Raw genomic sequence first — 18291 nt, forward strand, 5'->3', positions numbered from 1 at the left:
AGGAAATACATCTATAAGATGCATTAACCTTGGAGACAGGAAATGTACTACAATACTTGAAAGAAACAGATTGAGTAAACGAATTTAGGTCACCGAATTGATACAACTCCTTTTTATTTTATTTTTTTTTTTAAATTAGTTATTTGTTGTATTCTTGTCCACACTCCAATACAGTAGGTGGCGGTAATGCATCTTTCGCTGGATGCCATCCGCCATAAAACTTAAAAGAAGAAGAAGAAGGTTTCCGTTGCGCTCCCAGCCAACAGGGGGCGCCAGTGGTCAGAGGTCGATGATCCGGATGTTGATTGGTGATGCCTGGATCCTGTCAGACCACGCTGCTTCAGAAATGGACGCCTTCGACTTGTTTCGGAAGCTCGGAGCTGGAGCTAAATTTGACCTGAAAAGGTTTGGTCAAGACGCCGCTCGGTTTAAGGTAAACGTGATGTGTGTAGGTGATATATATGTTTGACGGAAATAAAGACCGACAACAGCAGAAGCAGCCGCGCGTTAGACTAACCCCGGTCTGTGCTAGTCTGAAGTGGTCTGTAGATTTTATTTGAACGGTGGCTTTATTATCTCCATTCATTTGGTGATCGGTGTGCCACATAACAATGTATATAAACGCACTGTTTTCCTGTCTCATTTTGTAGGTTGCCAGACCTCAGGAAGAAGAAGCCTCATCGGATCCTCTCTCTGCGATTGATTACTTTGGCACAGGGTCAGCCAATAGATCCCAGAGTTGGAGCCGTGGACTAGAGGATGGAGAAGAGCAGTATGAGGAGGGAAGTGACAGTGGAGACTCTGGTCCAGGAGGCAAAAGGAAGTGCAAAGAGGTGATGACTAAGAAGAAGAAGAAGAAGAAAGGCAACCAGGTGGAGGTTGAAGGTAAGAGATGTGGCTGATGAGAGAAGTTCCCAAGTGTATTTTCTGCCCATGAACGACGCCATGCATTTACAAAAACAGTTCAAGAATGTTTTTAATGTCCACGACATGTTAAAACAGTTAGAAAATAAAAGTATGTTTTTCTATTAACACTGAAGTAGGCGTGTCAGCATTATACTGCTGAAAAAAATCACACCATTGATAAATTAATATTTTGGAGAGTTTTAGCTAAAAATTACCAAAGTTTTCCTGTTTCCAGTTTCTGAAATGCGATTTTGCTTCAATTAAGAAATTAAAAATCTCTGTAAACGGAAACTTATTGGATTTGCAGAAATTTAAGCAAGCAGAGAATATGTTGCTTTGAGCTGAGAACAAATAAGACTTAATTGTAAAAAGAATTGATTTGCGAACACTTGATCCACAAAGTGTTGGAGAAAGAAAGTTTCCTGCCAGAAACCGCCTGTATGTGTGTGTGTGTGTGTGTGTGTGTGTGTGTGTGTGTGTGTGTGTGTGTGTGTGTAAAACCTTTCTGGCTTTATGAATCTCCAGTACGAGAGACTTGGTGATGTGTTGTGTACAGAGACTCTGACATAGATGTTACATCTCTGTTTGTATTTGTTTGCTCATTTGTGGGAAATGTTCCTCACTTAATCTCCCAGAAAACACACCGTCACGTATACTGATGTGTTATCCATTCTGCGCCGCGTCGCACAATGTGTTTACCGGGAAAACCTATCACGCATCATAGCGGTGGTACATGAGGACATTTAACATGAACGTGATGCAGCTGTCGGTTTCAGAGACTCACTGCTGTTTGCTGTCTTCTGTCTGACTGAAGCTGGCGATGGACGGCTGACGGAGACTCGGGGCAGCGGGATCACCTGGACCTCCTCACTGGACGGAAAGGTCCAAAACCTGCAGAGTGACGGCAAAGAGAAATCCTCACTGAAGAGGCTAAAGCATCTTCATCAAGAGAAGGTCCTGACAGAGATGCCACTCACAGCACAACGAAAATAAGAGAGATTTGATCTGTTTTTTTTTTGTTTTTTTTTTACAAATCACATTTGCTGCTGACATGTTCAGTACGGCTACTAACTGTCTGAACTTTGACCTCATCTTTAAAATCTTTTCTCTCCTTATTTGATTTTTAGGTGAATCTTATTCGCTCTAAACACCGAATAAACGTGCACGGCAGTGACGTGCCCGACCCCGTGAGCACATTTGAGGAGCTGCAGTCTGAGTATCGTCTGAACCTGCACGTCCTTCAGAACCTCAAAGACGCAAGGCTGAACGCCCCGACGCCGATACAGATGCAGGCAATACCGCTCATGATGCATGTGAGTACACACACACACACACACACACACACACACATACACATACACATAGGAGTTGGTAAGTAGCCTTCAGATGGTGGTCTTATGAGGATTTCTCTCTGTCAGGGTCGGGAACTCCTGGCCTGCGCTCCCACAGGATCTGGGAAGACTTTGGCTTTCTGCCTCCCGCTGCTTGCCCAACTGCAGCAGCCAGCCAATCTTGGCTTCAGAGCGGTGATCATCTCCCCGACCAGGGAGCTGGCCAGTCAGGTACGCAGACACACACAACTGCAACTAAGTTATTTTCCTGATTGATTCATCCCTCGATTATTTTCCGGATCTATTTGTCAGCTGTGGGTCTTTTAAAATGTCAGTAAATGGGGAGGAAAATGTCGACCAGTGTTTCCCAAAGCTGTTGAGTGCAGCTGAAACAGATTTCAGAAACATGAACATTACAAATTCATTACAGTCCTATTTCTCCCAGTATGTTTAACTACTGGAGGGTGACTGCCCGATATCATGATACATACACTCCAGGAGACGTGTAACAGGAGCTTCATGGGTTGTTGTATTGTGTTCAGACCTACAGAGAGTTGCTCCGCCTGTCAGAGGGAGTCGGATTCAGAGTTCACATGATAGACAAAGCTTCACTGGCGGCCAAAAAGTATGGACCACAGTCAAACAAAAAATATGGTAAGAAGCAGCAGACGTTTTCACAGAAGACTTAAATGATTAAATCCGAATTCCTTTCCTCACTGTTTGAATCCTGTTTCTGTGAGCAGATATACTCGTCAGCACGCCAAACAGAATCATCTTCCTTCTCAAGCAGGATCCTCCAGCTATTGACCTCAGCAGGTAACATTCAATCTGTTCCTCTAAGATGTTTTTTTTTTTTTTTTTTTACTTCATATACACATAAGATTACCATATAACCAGGGATCTTTGTTGCATATCATACCTCCTCTGTTCACTTGTTGCTTGTTTTGGCTCCACAGTTAACTGTGCGATAAAGAGAAAAAAAAACCTCTAGTAAAGAAACGAGAGAGTAACTGTTGTCTGTTGTTGTTCAGTGTTGAGTGGCTGGTCGTCGATGAGTCCGATAAGCTGTTTGAAGATGGAAAGACGGGCTTCAGGGAGCAGCTGGCCACGGTTTTTCTGGCCTGCTCAAGTCCGAAGGTGCGCAGGGCTTTCTTCAGCGCCACCTGCACGTCAGATGTAGAGCAGTGGTGCCGCCTGAATCTCGACAACCTGGTTTCTGTCAACATCGGACACAGGTAACACTGCGCCTGAAGACCTGCTCGCTGCAGTGAATTTATATTGTGTTTGTTTTTTTCTAACATGTGACTTTATAATCTGCTCAGAAATACAGCAGTCGCGACCGTGGAGCAGCAGCTTCTGTTTGTCGGGACGGAGAACGGCAAACTCGTGGCCGTGAGGGACATCATCAAAAAAGTACGGGCACACCGAGCTGCTTAGTGTTCAAACTCAGAGAACTTATTTTATTCTGTGAATTACATTATCGCATAGTAATGAGTTTGATGGAATATTAATTTATAATTTTAATTCTGAGACGATACAGATGTTTTTTTTTAATTTTTATTTCTTTACAACCTGAGTAGAATTGAAATTGATGTTCTCCTCTCCTGTATTTCAGGGTTTCCTGCCTCCCATGCTGGTGTTTGTTCAGTCGATAGACAGAGCACGAGAGCTTTTCCATGAGCTTGTTTATGAGGGCATCAACGTAGACGTGATCCATGCAGACCGCACACAGCAGCAGGTAAACACACACACGCCTAAAGCCGTAGATATACTTGCTTTTTAACTATGCGTTTTTAGAGAGACATATTTGTGTCCATTGGAATCCTGCAGTAACGCACACAAAGGCAAATATGTGATCAACTCCACTGCGTGGTTAAAAAAAAAAGAAGTATTTCTGCAGCCTAACACCCTGAGTTATCGGTCTCTTCTGTGTCAACATAATATTCATCCTCTTTCTCTCTGGCTGCTCTGTTCTAGAGGGACAACGTGGTGAACAGTTTCCGATCCGGTAAGATTTGGGTGTTGATCTGCACGGCTCTGCTCGCCAGAGGAATCGACTTCAAAGGCGTGAACCTTGTGCTGAACTACGACTTCCCCACCAGCGCTGTGGAGTACATCCACCGAATTGGTTGGTTTGGACAAAAAAATAAATCAGTTATTATTTACATGACCATTGATCGATGTCTATTACTACTTCTCAGATCTGAAGATTTCCTTGTTTTGTTCATTTTCTATCATTGTGAATGAACCACCTTTTGACAGTTTGGAGCTGCATCAGATTATGGCAACTTGTGATGGGCATATATTTGGCATTTTACATGCTAAAAGAATACTAATAAGAATTAAAAATGATTTATCAGTTATAAATATCATTGGTAATTATAGACCTGTCCATGTGTATGTCTTCTTTGTTTGTACTTCTCCCCTTTCTGTCTGTCTGACCATCAATTCCTTCTTGTATCATTGTGTTTGTTGTCTGTCAGGTCGCACTGGCAGAGCCGGACATCAGGGGAAGGCCCTCACCTTCTTCACAGAGAACGACAAACCGCTGTTGCGCAGGTACGAAAAGAGAAAATTAACTTGTCGGTTTTGTGTGCGAGACCTTGGAAGGTTTTTCTGTGTATATCAAAGATCAACTGTGGTCATCAAACAGCAGATTTCCGTTTTAAACGAGCCTGAGTGTGTACTTGTTATTTTTTTTTTTCTGTAACATTTTCTTCAGTTTCCACTTTTTCTCTGAATAAATGCATCTCTCTCTTAACAGCATCGCTAATGTTATAAAACAAGCCGGCTGTCCTGTACCCGACTACATGATCGGCTTCAAGAAGATACACAGGTAAACAAGATGGATGACGATTACAAAACTCCACAATAGCTGAATTATTTAAGACATTTTTAGTCTTTTTATTTTTGCTAAATTGCTCTTTGTTATTTAAGTTTCCATTTTGGTAATAACTGTCTGTCTGTTATGTTTTTGTTTAGTAAAGTGAAGCGGAGACTTGAGAAGAGACCTCCGAAGAGAAGCACCATTTGCACAACTCCTCGATACTTAATGAAGAAAAAAGGCAAAGCACAGAGAAAAGGAGAGAAGCCGGCAGAGGGCGGAGATCTGAAAGGAGAAAATAGACCTCCAACAGCAGTGAAGCAGCAGAAAGGGGAAAAGAAGTCGAAAGGACAGAGACTTGAGAAAAGAAATGCGATACAGAAAGAAGGAGGGACAGAGAAACCCGAGCTGCCTCCGAAAACTGGATCACAGTCCTCTGGAGCCAAGTTAAAAAAGGAAGGAAGGTGGGGGAGCACATCCTCAAGTTAAAGATTAATTTGTGTTATTAAAAGATGTAAGACAAGTTAAAGACGCTGATTCGAAAACAGCTCAAATAATTCTGATGTCTCTTTCTCTTCATCAGGAAACGTGCGAAGAAAACTAAGCCAAAGGGGAACTAGAGGAGAGTAGTTCAAGCAGACGGATGCCACGTCGGATGTGGATTTTTTTTTTTTTTTTTTTCATCTTACAGTCTGATACTGTGCTAATTTCTATTGTCTGAGTACAAAATAAAATGATTTATGAGTAGTTGTGTTGTCATTACTGGAAATCACAATTTTACTATTCAGCTCTCCACTAGACATGGTTAGTGTATTATTCGCACATTGTAAAGGAATTTACCTCATGTAGCCACAAGAACAAACAATTTTAGAGCATTTTTTTTATAGAGTATATCTGTCATGTTTCTATGAAATATCTTGAAGCATATCATTATCAGTACTTCATATACTCCATTGTAAACATTTTCTGCCACTCTGAGGAGAAGAACTGGTTAAAAGACTGCTAGCTTGACATGTTTTTGTTTTTGTTTATAAAAGCAACCCATAAGAATACTGCATATACAGTACCAAACCTAACAGTATTAGCATTCACATCCTATTTTAACCATATGTTTTAACACAGGTTTTCAGTCAAGCTTGTATGTAATGTTCACCTGATCCATTTCCCACCAAAAAAGCACAAACAAAAAGTAACACATTCATATCGAGTTTCTTTCAAACAAAAACTTGCATTTATTTTATAAAGAAAAAGTTCCAAAAAGCCCCTAAATTTGATTAATATACAGCTAAAAATTAAAAAAAAAAATTGTGTTCGTGCTATAACATTTAATTAAGACGGCAAGCAGTGATATGTGGGCCCTCACATGCTGCACATCGGGGAGCCAGCGGGTCGGGGCATTCGAAACGATAAAAAAGTCATACTATATATAACATGTCACCCAAAATGATAAAAGAAAAGCAGTGTGTGTGTGTGTGTGTGTATTCATTCATTGCTCTTAATCTTTATCTCTTAAATAATTATTTTGTATCTATCTTATTTCCTATATCTCATTCGTATTTGTACATTTTTCCATAGAGCACCTTTTTGTCTTTTCTATGCTGCTTTGACGACTACATTTCTCCACTGTGGAATTAATAAAATCTAATCTAATCTCAATAAAAATCGGAATAATAATCCCTTCGGTGCTCAGGCTCTAATTACAGTCAAATTAAACTGTCTATGTTGTGTCCTATCCGCACACACCGGACGGGGGAGCAGTTTTCGCAACTGTCGCGATACATCTGCAATGAATTCTCGCCCATGCGTTATACCGTAGGAAACCCCGTTCAATCTTCCTTTCTCAACATGGCACCGAAGGTGAAGAAGGAAGGTTCGTGATTCCTCATCATTTTGAATGAATAACTCTTTACATTAGACACGACTAACGCCTCCGACACTCAACATACATGTCCGATATGAAATGATAAACTGACGGTGTGTTAAATAGTCAAGGTATTTCGTGTAAATGTGTAAATACACAGCGGACGCAGCGTGTCTCCGGCATGTATGCAGTAACGTGACGCAAGCGAAGCTAATGTTGGCGTGTTAGCTTCGCGGTAACTCACCAAAACGTGGTCTGTAAACAGCTGCGATCTTAATCGTCCCTATACTGTCTTATTATGGACAAACCGCTGCTCGTTGATACGCTTTGGTTAGTAGCTGAAGTTGTAAAATATCGTCGGAGTTGGCTGTCTGTGACCATGTTGGCCCTCCTCCCTGAATGCTCGCTTAGTTTTCGGTTTTTGTTTCCCGAAAGTTGATTTTTTTTTTTTTTTTTTTTTTTAAATTCGGCCATTTCGTCAGTTTGCAGGTAATATTTTGTTCTGTAAAGTAAAAAACCTGAGAACTTTTCGGGATGTTGGTGTTAAATCTGAGCCAGGAGACTAAATGCAGTATAGAGGAAAATGGCTAAATGAAATATATACAAAATATATTCACCAAATGAGATTTTGGATTACTTATCATCAGCAATGTATTTAATGACTAAATCTGCACAGAGCAGCTCGAACAGTCTGGTCCTTAAAGAAAAGGACAACACGTCACTAATGCAGTCAAATCGTGATAGAATAGAGCCCTGATGTCTTTGTGGCTCATTTTCACGCTACAAATAGTAGAAGCATGAAATGATTTCTTCATAACAAATGGTGTCTTTTTCTGTCTTAGCTGTCCCTGCCAAGACTGAGGCCAAGTCGAAGGCTCTGAAGGCCAAAAAGGCTGTGCTCAAAGGCGTCCACAGCCAGAGGAAGAAGAAAGTTAGGACCTCTCCCACCTTCCGTCGCCCCAAAACCCTGCGTCTCCGCAGGCAGCCCAAGTACCCTCGCAAGAGTGCACCACGCAGGAACAAGTGAGTTACAACTGCACCACGCTGGTCACGAAAGGACGCCGCTTACAACACAGCTGGTGCACATGATGGCAAATAGCGATCAAAGTATGAAAAAGACGTGATTCCAGCTTCATAAACTACTGATGCACCGTGTTTGTAGGGGAGAACATTTAAACAAACTTCAATGTTTTCCTGGTTTGTAGAGACTTTGTGAACCAGAAGAGTGGACTCTAAGCCCTAAAATACCTGCATCTTGATTTCTGTCCACAGGCTGGATCACTATGCCATCATCAAGTTCCCCTTGACAACGGAGTCGGCGATGAAGAAAATTGAAGACAACAACACTCTCGTGTTCATTGTTGACGTCAAGGCAAACAAACACCAGATCAAACACGCCGTCAAGAAGCTGTATGATATTGACGTTGCCAAAGTCAACACACTCATCAGGTAAAAATCTTTACGTGTTAGAGTGACCTGTTGTAAACCGAGTTGCTTAACTGATACGGTTTTATACGCTCCTTTCTGATATGTCATTCATGATCCCTGCCAGAAGGGGATCAGTGCTCACTGTGATCACATCTATATTTGTAGTTTGGGTGTTTTGATTTTACAGTTTTGCTTCTAATATGGACAACATGAGACCTCAAACAGCACCTGTACAGATGAACTACATGGACATTACTTGCCACCTTTCATTCATGGTCTGTGTGTTTTGTCTTGTTCCACCTTCAGGCCCGACGGTGAGAAGAAGGCGTATGTTCGTCTTGCACCAGATTACGATGCGTTGGATGTTGCCAACAAGGTGAGCGTATATTCAAGAGTTCAGATCAACAGGATGGTTGTATTTTTCAGTCCCGTGCACGTGATGTAAACTTTGATCAAGTCTGAATGTCTGATGCATTCAAAGGAACCACTGATGCCGGGTAGCGCAGGAACAGATGTGTTTTACTCAGCTGACGAACATTGTGTAACTCGTGTTGTTTTTCTGTTTTGCAGATTGGCATCATCTAAACTGGCTGAAGACTCTTGTTAAAGAATAAATATTTGTATAAACTGACTGGTTCGGTGTCCTTGTGTTTGTCACATTATTACCACCACAGCCTGAATTACTACAATTAATTTTCAGACATGGAAGATTTGCCATCTGTGTGAAGTGAATTTACAGTTTGTTGTACAAATATAACCTCATATTGTAACAGTTCTGGTGTTTTATTTATAGTCCTGATATCCTCATGAAGATATTTCTGTGGGTTAGTGTCAAAAACCATTTCAATACCATTTTACACCACCTCTATAAAGCCACTTAGTGGAGCTCTTCTGAGCTGTTTTTAGTGGGTGTTCCTCAGGCTCATTAATATTAATGAGGATATTGGCTGACTGTTTTCTGAGTGATGCCTGACCAGGCCAATCACAGGTGACGGTCTGTGGCTCCCTGAACTTACCTGCAAACATGACTTGATCAGCAGAGTAGTAATGGCAGCGCTATCCAGTCCCTCCTGGAAATTGCAATAATTAACGCAAATTGAAGTGAACTCCACAATATTTGCTGGAGGGTTTTTAAAAAAAAATTTTTTTAGCAAAAATATTACATCAGCAAAAGCTGTGCTGAAAGTATTGGGGTAAGTCTTCAGACAAAACTTGCTTTATTAACACACAAACAAACTGCACCGGAACAAAGAGCTGCCAGTCTGCAGGACAAACCTCATCAGATGTCATTGACCAGTCTATAAAAAGGACCGAGACATGTTAACTTTACGAAGGCTTTAATTTTTTACAACAGAGATTCTCTATGGTATAAAACAAACAGTTTAGTTTGTACCTACATAGCAGATAAATACTTAACACAAGCCACAGTTCAGGTTGACAGTGTCGGGACTTTGTTTTCCAGACAGAAAAATGAAAATATTTCCTTCATTTAAATTTAGATTTGAAGTAAAATAGCATCTAATGTACAGGAAGTGGTTAAAAATTCCAAACTCAACCAAAGCCCTGCAGGAAATATAAGCTGGTAAAGTACCCAAAGTTTAAAGAGACTGTTTTTACTTTCACTAGTTGTTCCAGTGAAGTTGATGTACTTTATTGTTTTGTTTGACTCGGGATGAATCAACACTTAGATTTTAAAATGCTTTAAACCTTCAATAAACTGATAATTTACTGCAGGGCTGTTGGACAGGACTTAAATGTGCCACTACATTTGTAACAAGGGCAACCGATAAAGTAGGACTGAGAAATCTTATTATAAAAGCAGGTTAGTTTTGGAAAAGATCAGTGATTAATTATTTTCCCTACATTTTCCAATTTGTTATAAGATGGTAATACAGCCGTTAATCAAGATCAGATATTATAATATTGAACTGAGCTTCTAGTGAACATGACTTACTTCCGATCAGATAACATATCTGTGATTTTCGTCAGGTGATGTAGGATATTGGGGACATCTTTAAGGTGTGTAAAGGTTGTCGCCCTTCCTGCTCGTTGAAATAATTATAAATTCACAACATATTGCGTACGTTCAGTCACATCCCAGTGACACATGAAACGGAGAAGAGGACTCTCAGCCCCCTGGTTACGAGAGGAAGGTTCGCACAGTGCCTTTAACCAGGCCTCTGCAGATCGGGCACTTACGCAGGGACGGCGCGCACTCTTTGCACACCACCAGGTGTCCACACGGGATGAAGACGATGTTGACCTCTTTGTCCATACACACCTTGCAGGTGCGCTCCTCCTGCAGGCGCCGCAGCTGCTCCTCCATCGGGAGGTCTGCAACAACAACAACAACAAAAAGGAGAGTGTTGGTCACAAAAGAAAAGTTGTACATTTTGTGTCCAACTTAACATTTACTGCCACTCGTACTTAAAGCAACGTCTTGCGTCAAAAGACCCCCAATATCCAAGCAGGTTGCCTTCATGTAAAACTTAAGGACTAACAGATTACCGATATTAAGAAGAGATGAACGGTTTCTTCAAATAGAATTCACAAGGTGCGTCACAGAACAGTAAAGAACAAAACAACGTGTGCCATGGGCTCGGGTGTGTCTTCATACCTGAGAGATCTTGGCTGGGTGATGCGGCTTCATTTGACTGAGCTGAAAGTTGGAAAGACAACAACATGCAGTTCGCTCAGGTTAACATGCGGCGGAAACAATACATTCACTTTGAAGCTTCCAGCACAGAACAGCATCACGTGTTGCGCTGTGGACGCAGCAAAGCACTTCAGGTTTCCAGTTCTTTTAACCAGGTTTAATGGTTTCTGTACACGTAAAGCCCTCCGGTGGTCAATTCATTTATTCTGACGTGAACTACCAGACACCGCACCGTGCGCTGCTTTGGGACAAACGTACCCATCAGATCCCGGAGCAGGTGGACGTCATTTTTCTGGATCCAGTTGCGGAAGACCTCGGCTGTTGCGTTTCCCTTGGTGAGGACGAGCTCGATCAGCCGGGCGGTTTGCTGCTGGGCCGACGTCTGAGCCTGAAGACCGCTGTACTCCTCGGCGGCTGAAGGTTCAGAGGAATCGGTTACTCTCAGTCGAGGGGTTTCTGAACTCTCGATGCTACAGCTGCTTGCTTAGCGGTTAGGGTTATTGTGATGAGCAATAAACGATCTCATGAAGAACGTCACATTGGAAACAATTTGAACAAATAAAAATGATAGTTAACTGAACGGCACACTGATTTTGGAAGCAGTCACGTACAGTTAAAAAAAAAACAACAACACTGTGCAGCTCCAATGGGCTCGAGGGAACGATCTTGACATTATTTTTGTTAAATTTAACAAAACCCAGAAAAAAAAATAATCGTTCATGATCTATTCATTGAACTCGCTGTAGTGACAACTCGTCGGAAAATGTCTAAAAAAAAAGTGCTCCCATTTATTAAAAACTATGCAGGTCTGACCAGGGAACAACTATATCTCACTGTGCCTTCGACTGGTGGAGTTACAAAACACTTAAAGGATGTGGCAACGGTCATGGGAAAAAAAAAAAAGAAAAGAAATTCACATACACAAGACGTTTTGCTCTCTTAAATGCTCCAAAACCGGCTCGACACTCTTCAGACGCTGGATCAACGCCGCCTGGTGTCTCTTCACAAACGTGAACCCGTCTGAAACCAAAAGAGAGAGAGAGAGAGAGAGAGAGAGAGAGGAATTCATGATCACGATCTGCCCCGAGAGCAGCTAATCATGTGACCATCAACGGAAGTCTACGGCGTGTTCTCGCCGTCTGCCGCACCTGATGCCATCGCCTCGGCCAGCATTTCGCGCTCCTCTTCCCTCTTCTGGTCCTCGGCGCTCAGCAGGTCCGAGACCAGCTCCTGGACCGTCCTGTAGTTCTCACCGCTGGTCAGGATCTTGCTCTGGACCGTTTGCTTGACGAGACTGCGCTCGAAGCCCATCTCTAAAGCGGACTTGATCACGGGGGTGTTCATCATGACGGCGTCCTCGGACCGCTCCTCCCCCGGCCCGAGGTGGACCACTGAGGAGAAGACGGGGGAGACGCGTCAGGCCGGCTGATAGCGATCACACCTTCTACATTTTTGCACATACGACTTGTTGTCAAGTTTCATTTTTACATTTTTTGACAGTAACGCAACAAAAAGTTGAGTGGATAAATGCAACAACAAAAAAAGAAGATTTGGCCCAACTTTCAAGATATTAAACACGGTCCCGAATGCTTGTCTTGTTGTATTTTTTTTTTTTTTTTTACTGTATTGTTTTAGCCGTTCATTAGTCATTTCTCATAATTTCATATGATTTCAGACTTACCGGGTGGATCCACGAACTCTCTGGAGGTGTCTCCATTTGTTAAAAGCTTTTGAGGAGAAATCAGACAAACTGTTTTTTTTTTTTAATAACTTGCTCCGAGTCAAATGTGTAAAGAAAAATCCGATTCTCTGTTCTAACCTGCTCAAACAGCCGAGGAAAGCGAGCCTGGATCTGGTGAACAAACTCTTGTCCCTTCTCGTGGAGCAGATATTCACACCTGCAAATCAACCGCAAAAACACAAACGTTCATTGGCCGTCCGCCGCACGTCACCGGGCTATTTGTCGAGGCGGTCCTTTGCTTCAGCTCACGGTGCTCTGGTACACTTCAGCCACCGATTAAAACCAACGTAAAAGGGCCATCATTTACCGAGGAAACCATTTAGCGTGCTCCACCCATGGATCGTCTCCAGACTCCCAGCATCGCAGGCCTCCATCGCAGCAGAAACACTTGACATCATCGTTACGACCTTGGACGGATCAAACAAAGAGCTCTTAGTGCCACCAGGGGTTTTGGGGGAATTTCGGGGAGGGGGGGGGAGAGAGAGAGAGAGAAAGAGAGAATCCACCCCATGCAAATTCTGAAAAGGTGACTGAAAATAATCTTCATACGTTTCTCAACTATCATATCCTCTTTTGCCTGAAATCTGAAGAGTCAATAGGATCACATTTGTCTGTTATGTTTACTGTTGATATCGTGACATTTTTATATTTCTGTCAGGACTTTCCAGGTGATGTGAAAAAAAAACACGAGACAAATACTAATACTGAAAAATACCCGTCTGCTGAGGAACCCCCCCCCCCCCCCGAAAAACACAGCAGGGAAAGAAAACACAATGACTGGTATTAAAACCGTTTCAAAGGAGAGATAAACACTATGCCGGCAAATTTTAAGTATGGCAACTTCAGCTGAACTTTAACATCAACTTTGCTCTGGAAAAATACAAATTATGCCCCTGCAAGTAGTTTAATGAGACAATGGCTTATGTTTAAACGTCTCATTAGTTTTGATCCGCGCTCGACGCAAGCTTTCATTTGTTTTTGGCCACCATGATGAAGGTGAGTGAAGGTCGCTGGCACTGACCCAGCGCGTCTCTTCGATACGGTCCGTACCTACGTAGTAGAAGCCGGCCTTAGCCAGCTGATCGGGCCGGACGGGGATACGAGATGGCCAGTTGACGAAGGTGAGCAGCCTCTCTTCGCTCTGCTGCATGGCGGGGTTGGACACGTTGCTGAGGGCCGGCGCTCCCGAAAGAAGCTGCGACGTCGCCGCTAAAGACGCGGTTGCCGCGGCACCGGCCAGCGACACGTTGTCGGCCCGGTCCCCGCGCACAAAACGACAGTTGGGGTAGTGCCTCTGGTGTTCGGATACGGCTCTGTCGCCCGGCTCCCAGTTACTCAGCTGCACGCAAAAACGAGAAAATGTCCATTATATTACCCAGAAATCTGTGCACTCGGGACATTAAATCAAGTAATCTATTTGCTTTGCTTACTGAAAGCAGCTGCGCTCGTGTTGCCGCACAGATACCCACCTGTCCTCCACAGCTGAAGCAGGCCACTCGGTCGCCTTGACCCAGGTAGTAGAAGCCTGCCTTGGCGAGCTCTGCGGGGGTGATGATGGAGAGCGTCCAAGGGTGGAAGGACTCCAGTCTGTCCTGCTCCCTGCGCATGCTGGGGTTGTGGCATGTTGGTCTCTGGTGGGACATGTCCTCCACGCCGCGAGAACTCAGCGGGCTGGAGGGCGGGAGAGCGGAGAAGGCCATGTTCAGGTAGCCAACCGGCTCTTCACCCTGGCTTGTTGACGGGTTAGGAGCCGCCGGGCTCGCACCAGAAAGCTGGAAGAAAGGAAAAAAAAAAAAAAAAAGGAGTCCAAACATTAAGAATTAACCATTGTTCAGCTATAATTGTCCAAACAATACGAGGCCCTTTCTTCTTCTAAAAAAAAAAAAAAAGCACGTCTCTTATTTTGTAAGCAACTTCCTCTGATCTTACGGGAATAGCCGGGGCGATGCGGAGCGGCGAGAAGGCGGAGTGAGAGGAGGACAGCAGGTTGGCTGTAGACGGGAGGCTCTGGACGAAGGAGCAGGAGGGCGAGAGCTGTCGGTGTTTCTCCGTCGGACAGTCGCCGGCCAGCCAGCCCTCCGCCGTCACGTTGCACCGGAAACACTGCACGCGGTCGCCCACGCCGGTGTAGAACCAACCCGCCCTCGCCAGGCTTCGCTCCGTGACCACTGAAGCCGGGAAGCGGGCGAAGGTAGAGATACGAAAGAGCTCTGCGGAAGGAACGCAACATCGTACAGACGCATTACTTCGGCGTCGGACGCACACGTTCAAATGCGTTTGATCATTTATCTGAAAGGAGAAAGGGTAGAAGTTCGGGTACCTGAGGAGTTGTCGTACTGCAGGTCAGGTGGAGGCCCATTGCGGCACAGACCCATCAAAAACGGGTTGTTTTTTAGTTGAACAAGAGTTTCCATTTTGGGGATTTGGATTAAGAGTAATTTAAGGTAAAAGAGATGTCCCTTAGGGGAAGAGGGGTTTGAGAAAACCCAAGGTCTCGCTCTCACTCACACATACGCACTCAGTCACACAGAAATAGAAAATACGCAAACCGCTAAGGAGACGAGTTGAACGCTGATCTAGAAAAGTGAAAAAGAAAGTGAGGTTTGAAAAAAAGTGAGAAATGAATTGCTCCTGTGCAGACAAAAAAAAAAAAAAAAAAAAAACTACCAGATCATCATTATTACAAAGCGTCAGAGACATCTGTCGTTTGTCTCTTCAAACATCCTATGACCGGCATGTAGACTTTACCCTTTGCTTCCATGTCACCTGTACCTTGCGCCGAGTTCTACATTTCAACGTATGACGGAGGTGTTAATATATCTTTCTCAGTTACAGTCGAAGTGGATGTACGTCAAACAAAACACACCCTCCGCAGTAAAAAAGAGAGAAAAAAAAAAGGGATGAGCTGCTTTAAATGGTGTAGTAAAACTCCTTAAGCCAATGAATCAATAATCATGACATCACGCTTGGGTTAGATCACCCTGGATCAGTATACACTTTACTGTCTAGTATATTAAGAAAACATATGCATAACATATTAAGGAACCACTCAAACTTAAACATAGGGTATGTGAATATACGTAAAAACATTTCTACATTAAACAAGTGCGCGCACACACACACACACACACTCACTCACACACACACATACACACATACACACACACACACACACACACACACACACTCACAGACCAAGGACTATGTGCTCTCAAACCCCTCCCCCCACCTAGGACATCCCTTTTGTAGGAGTCTAAGCCTCCATAATTGAACAGTAAAAACCAATTAAACTTGTCTTTAAACCTTCCAAGGTATAATGAAAGTCCCTCAAGTTTTACGTGAGCACAACCTGTAGAAATAAAGAAAAACAAGCCATAAATATCGTAATAAAGACATAAGTAAATAAAGTATATCATTGTTAGCTCTGTTTGAGCCACAGGCAAAAACTGAAGCCACAAGACTCAGATCGGCAACACAGATGCAATTAGGACTGTCTCAATTACCACATAATGGCCTTATAGCAATTATTTGAGCTGATTGCAAGTCTTTGCATAATTGTTCAAATTATTTCTGGATTAAAAAAAACAGCCACATGAAACTAACCGAATTATATTTCCGTTACTATTTCCATGTCGTTTTGTGTTTGAGGTTTGAGTGGAGCTCTTTTAAAGTGCTAAATATCTGGACCTGTGGAGAGTCCAAATCCTTGTAGTGTGACAAGTGTTGTGACCCACTCGACTGGCAATGATTGCAACAACGAACCAATGAAAGACACGAGGGAAACTTGGAGGAGTTGCAAGACTGACCAAGCTTCTCTTGTAAATTTCCCCAGAGTGACTTGAAACAGCTTTCTTCCTCATATTTTGATGGTTTCTAAATAGTTTACAAGAAAAAAAACTGGTCTGATTAGTTTAAGAAATAGTAGTTAAGTGCAGTGTCATGCCTAGAAAGAGCTTTAGTCACTTTTGGAAGAAAAATAATAATGTCCTAAGCATGGTATAGATAGATAGATATAGATAGATGGATACTTTACTTTTTTTGTTTTGCTACAGCAGCATGTACATATAGAGGGTTAAAGCAATAAAAATGACAGAATAAAAAAGTAGTAAAATTATAAAATATACAAATCTTTTAAAATGCACATTATATACAAATAAAATAGAATAATATTAAATTAAATAGTCATTTCTCGTGTGTTTTCGTGACAAATTGTAGTTTGGAGACCAGCTTGACTTCTTGTAAATTCATCATTTACTCTACGTCACAAGTAAACTGATAATTATGAGGAAACTCGGCGGACTGTCCCTTTAACCAACCTGTCAATCAATGTCCTCTTAATTGACGAATCAAAAGTACTGAATGTGGTAAAGCAATGACCAAATGAATTGGAAACTCAAATACAGACTTTGATTGTTAAAATAAATAAATGCATGTTACGTGTTACCGGAGCGGATATCTGTCATCCGGTACTTTACGTTGTCAGCACACTTCCCGTTTTAAACCTCGACGTTATGTTGTTTCGTAATTTAACGTTAGGAAGGAACTGGATTAAAATAAATAAATAAATAAATAAATAAAGGGGGTTTCTACCGTCAAACATTAATTAAAGCTTACAGTTAAAGGAGAAACTGTCGAAAAAAATGTAACATTCAACGCTTCAGTCTGTGGATCAGCTGGCGTCAGCGTGCTAACGCCTGCTGATGCTAATCGTGATCAAACTCGGCGCCCCTGCTCGTTAATCTCTGTAGCAGGTCGAAGAAAGCAAAACAAAACGGTCTGTGACTCATAAATACGAGACAATACATATGCTAAAAATGACTTGTCCTTTCCTCTGATCTTGCACACTCACCGCTTTGCAATTCCGTCGGAAAGTCCCGAAGATTCGTTTCACAGACGTCACCGACCTACTTCCGGTCTGGAGCCTAAACTGAAACACACACAAGAAGAAAAAAAAAAAAAAAGAGATTCAAAGGTTAGAAATTTCTCTGATAAATCCGTCGGTTATTTTTAGTTCCTCTGAAGGAGTCCAGGTGACAAAGTACACTAACACCTCTATTTGATATGTCAAATAATATCAATCGATACCAGCAACCAGCAAAAAGCTATAAAACGCCACATTGAGTATTTAAAAAAAAAAAAAAATTAAATATGTGAACAGATAAATTAAAATAACATTACATACAATTGAACCTACGATGCCTATAGGGCACGTATTCAGTTTAAGATATAAAAACACTTCATCACATGAACCACAGGAAACTTTAATAAACTATTGCAACATCAGTCTGTCAAAAGCTATAAACCTTTTACTCTAGGTTTTCTAATATTATTAAGGTCAAAATATAAGATACTTACACGGAGGCCTCGTTGAAGACAAGTCAGATCCTCAAATGTAACTCATTGGGGGTGAATGGGTTAGAGTAATGAATGGCTGACTTCCCTCAAACCACTCCCCCTTTGCTGCGTCACAAAGACTTTCCAGTACTGAGTGCATGACCTTTTTCATACCACATCAGTCTTTTCTTCCAAGGTTTTCAACCCGTG

The 18291-nt window shown here is 42.4% G+C and overlaps 3 protein-coding genes and 1 non-coding gene across 4 annotated transcripts; 3 read left to right on the plus strand and 1 right to left on the minus strand.

Annotated features, from left to right (window-relative positions):
• The first annotated feature begins 305 nt into the window (after nucleotides 1–305).
• ddx52 (DEAD (Asp-Glu-Ala-Asp) box polypeptide 52) lies at nucleotides 306–5808 on the plus strand. Its single transcript, XM_069146397.1, has 15 exons — nucleotides 306–433; nucleotides 651–885; nucleotides 1721–1860; nucleotides 2034–2219; nucleotides 2325–2468; nucleotides 2780–2891; nucleotides 2981–3053; nucleotides 3269–3472; nucleotides 3560–3650; nucleotides 3853–3975; nucleotides 4215–4365; nucleotides 4721–4796; nucleotides 5002–5073; nucleotides 5220–5525; nucleotides 5645–5808. Exons 1-15 carry the CDS (start codon nucleotides 347–349, stop codon nucleotides 5679–5681), a joined length of 2037 nt encoding a protein of 678 aa, XP_069002498.1. The 5' UTR covers nucleotides 306–346; the 3' UTR covers nucleotides 5682–5808.
• A 1047-nt stretch (nucleotides 5809–6855) lies between these two features.
• On the plus strand, nucleotides 6856–8981 carry rpl23a (ribosomal protein L23a). The gene is made up of 5 exons (XM_069146398.1): nucleotides 6856–6931; nucleotides 7765–7945; nucleotides 8195–8371; nucleotides 8657–8726; nucleotides 8921–8981. Exons 1-5 carry the CDS (start codon nucleotides 6862–6864, stop codon nucleotides 8933–8935), a joined length of 513 nt encoding a protein of 170 aa, XP_069002499.1. The 5' UTR covers nucleotides 6856–6861; the 3' UTR covers nucleotides 8936–8981.
• LOC138196753 (small nucleolar RNA Z17) lies at nucleotides 8001–8074 on the plus strand. The gene has a single exon (XR_011178147.1). It is a non-coding gene; the product is annotated as a small nucleolar RNA Z17 (small nucleolar RNA).
• A 689-nt stretch (nucleotides 8982–9670) lies between the features above and the next one.
• birc2 (baculoviral IAP repeat containing 2) lies at nucleotides 9671–17669 on the minus strand. Its single transcript, XM_069146399.1, has 13 exons — nucleotides 17597–17669; nucleotides 15068–16096; nucleotides 14677–14957; nucleotides 14217–14519; nucleotides 13798–14086; nucleotides 13055–13154; nucleotides 12826–12904; nucleotides 12688–12733; nucleotides 12155–12397; nucleotides 11928–12026; nucleotides 11265–11420; nucleotides 10968–11009; nucleotides 9671–10684 (listed from the first exon to the last, which is right to left on the minus strand). The coding sequence occupies exons 2-13, from the start codon at nucleotides 15159–15161 to the stop codon at nucleotides 10491–10493; spliced, it is 1926 nt and encodes a 641-aa protein (XP_069002500.1). The 5' UTR covers nucleotides 15162–16096; nucleotides 17597–17669; the 3' UTR covers nucleotides 9671–10490.
• Nucleotides 17670–18291: the final 622 nt, after the last annotated feature.

The sequence above is a fragment of the Embiotoca jacksoni genome, unplaced genomic scaffold (assembly GCF_022577435.1).
Source record: "Embiotoca jacksoni isolate LCO1_2020_lvr unplaced genomic scaffold, fEmbJac1.0.p SCAF_13, whole genome shotgun sequence".
Lineage (NCBI taxonomy): Eukaryota > Metazoa > Chordata > Actinopteri > Embiotocidae > Embiotoca > Embiotoca jacksoni.

Excerpts from the sequence above, each read along its gene's own strand:
- ddx52 (XM_069146397.1), top strand. The coding sequence starts at position 347 with ATGGACGCCTTCGACTTGTTTCGGAAGCTCGGAGCTGGAGCTAAATTT. Across the intron at positions 1,861-2,033 it reads AGCATCTTCATCAAGAGAAG|GTGAATCTTATTCGCTCTAA; the intron begins GTCCTGACAGAG and ends TTTGATTTTTAG. Across the intron at positions 2,220-2,324 it reads CAATACCGCTCATGATGCAT|GGTCGGGAACTCCTGGCCTG; the intron begins GTGAGTACACAC and ends TCTCTCTGTCAG.
- rpl23a (XM_069146398.1), top strand. The coding sequence starts at position 6,862 with ATGCGTTATACCGTAGGAAACCCCGTTCAATCTTCCTTTCTCAACATG. Across the intron at positions 7,946-8,194 it reads AGTGCACCACGCAGGAACAA|GCTGGATCACTATGCCATCA; the intron begins GTGAGTTACAAC and ends TTCTGTCCACAG. Across the intron at positions 8,372-8,656 it reads AAAGTCAACACACTCATCAG|GCCCGACGGTGAGAAGAAGG; the intron begins GTAAAAATCTTT and ends TTCCACCTTCAG.
- birc2 (XM_069146399.1), bottom strand. The coding sequence starts at position 15,161 with ATGGAAACTCTTGTTCAACTAAAAAACAACCCGTTTTTGATGGGTCTG. Across the intron at positions 14,958-15,067 it reads GCAGTACGACAACTCCTCAG|AGCTCTTTCGTATCTCTACC; the intron begins GTACCCGAACTT and ends TTCCTTCCGCAG. Across the intron at positions 12,905-13,054 it reads CACGCTAAATGGTTTCCTCG|GTGTGAATATCTGCTCCACG; the intron begins GTAAATGATGGC and ends GTTGATTTGCAG.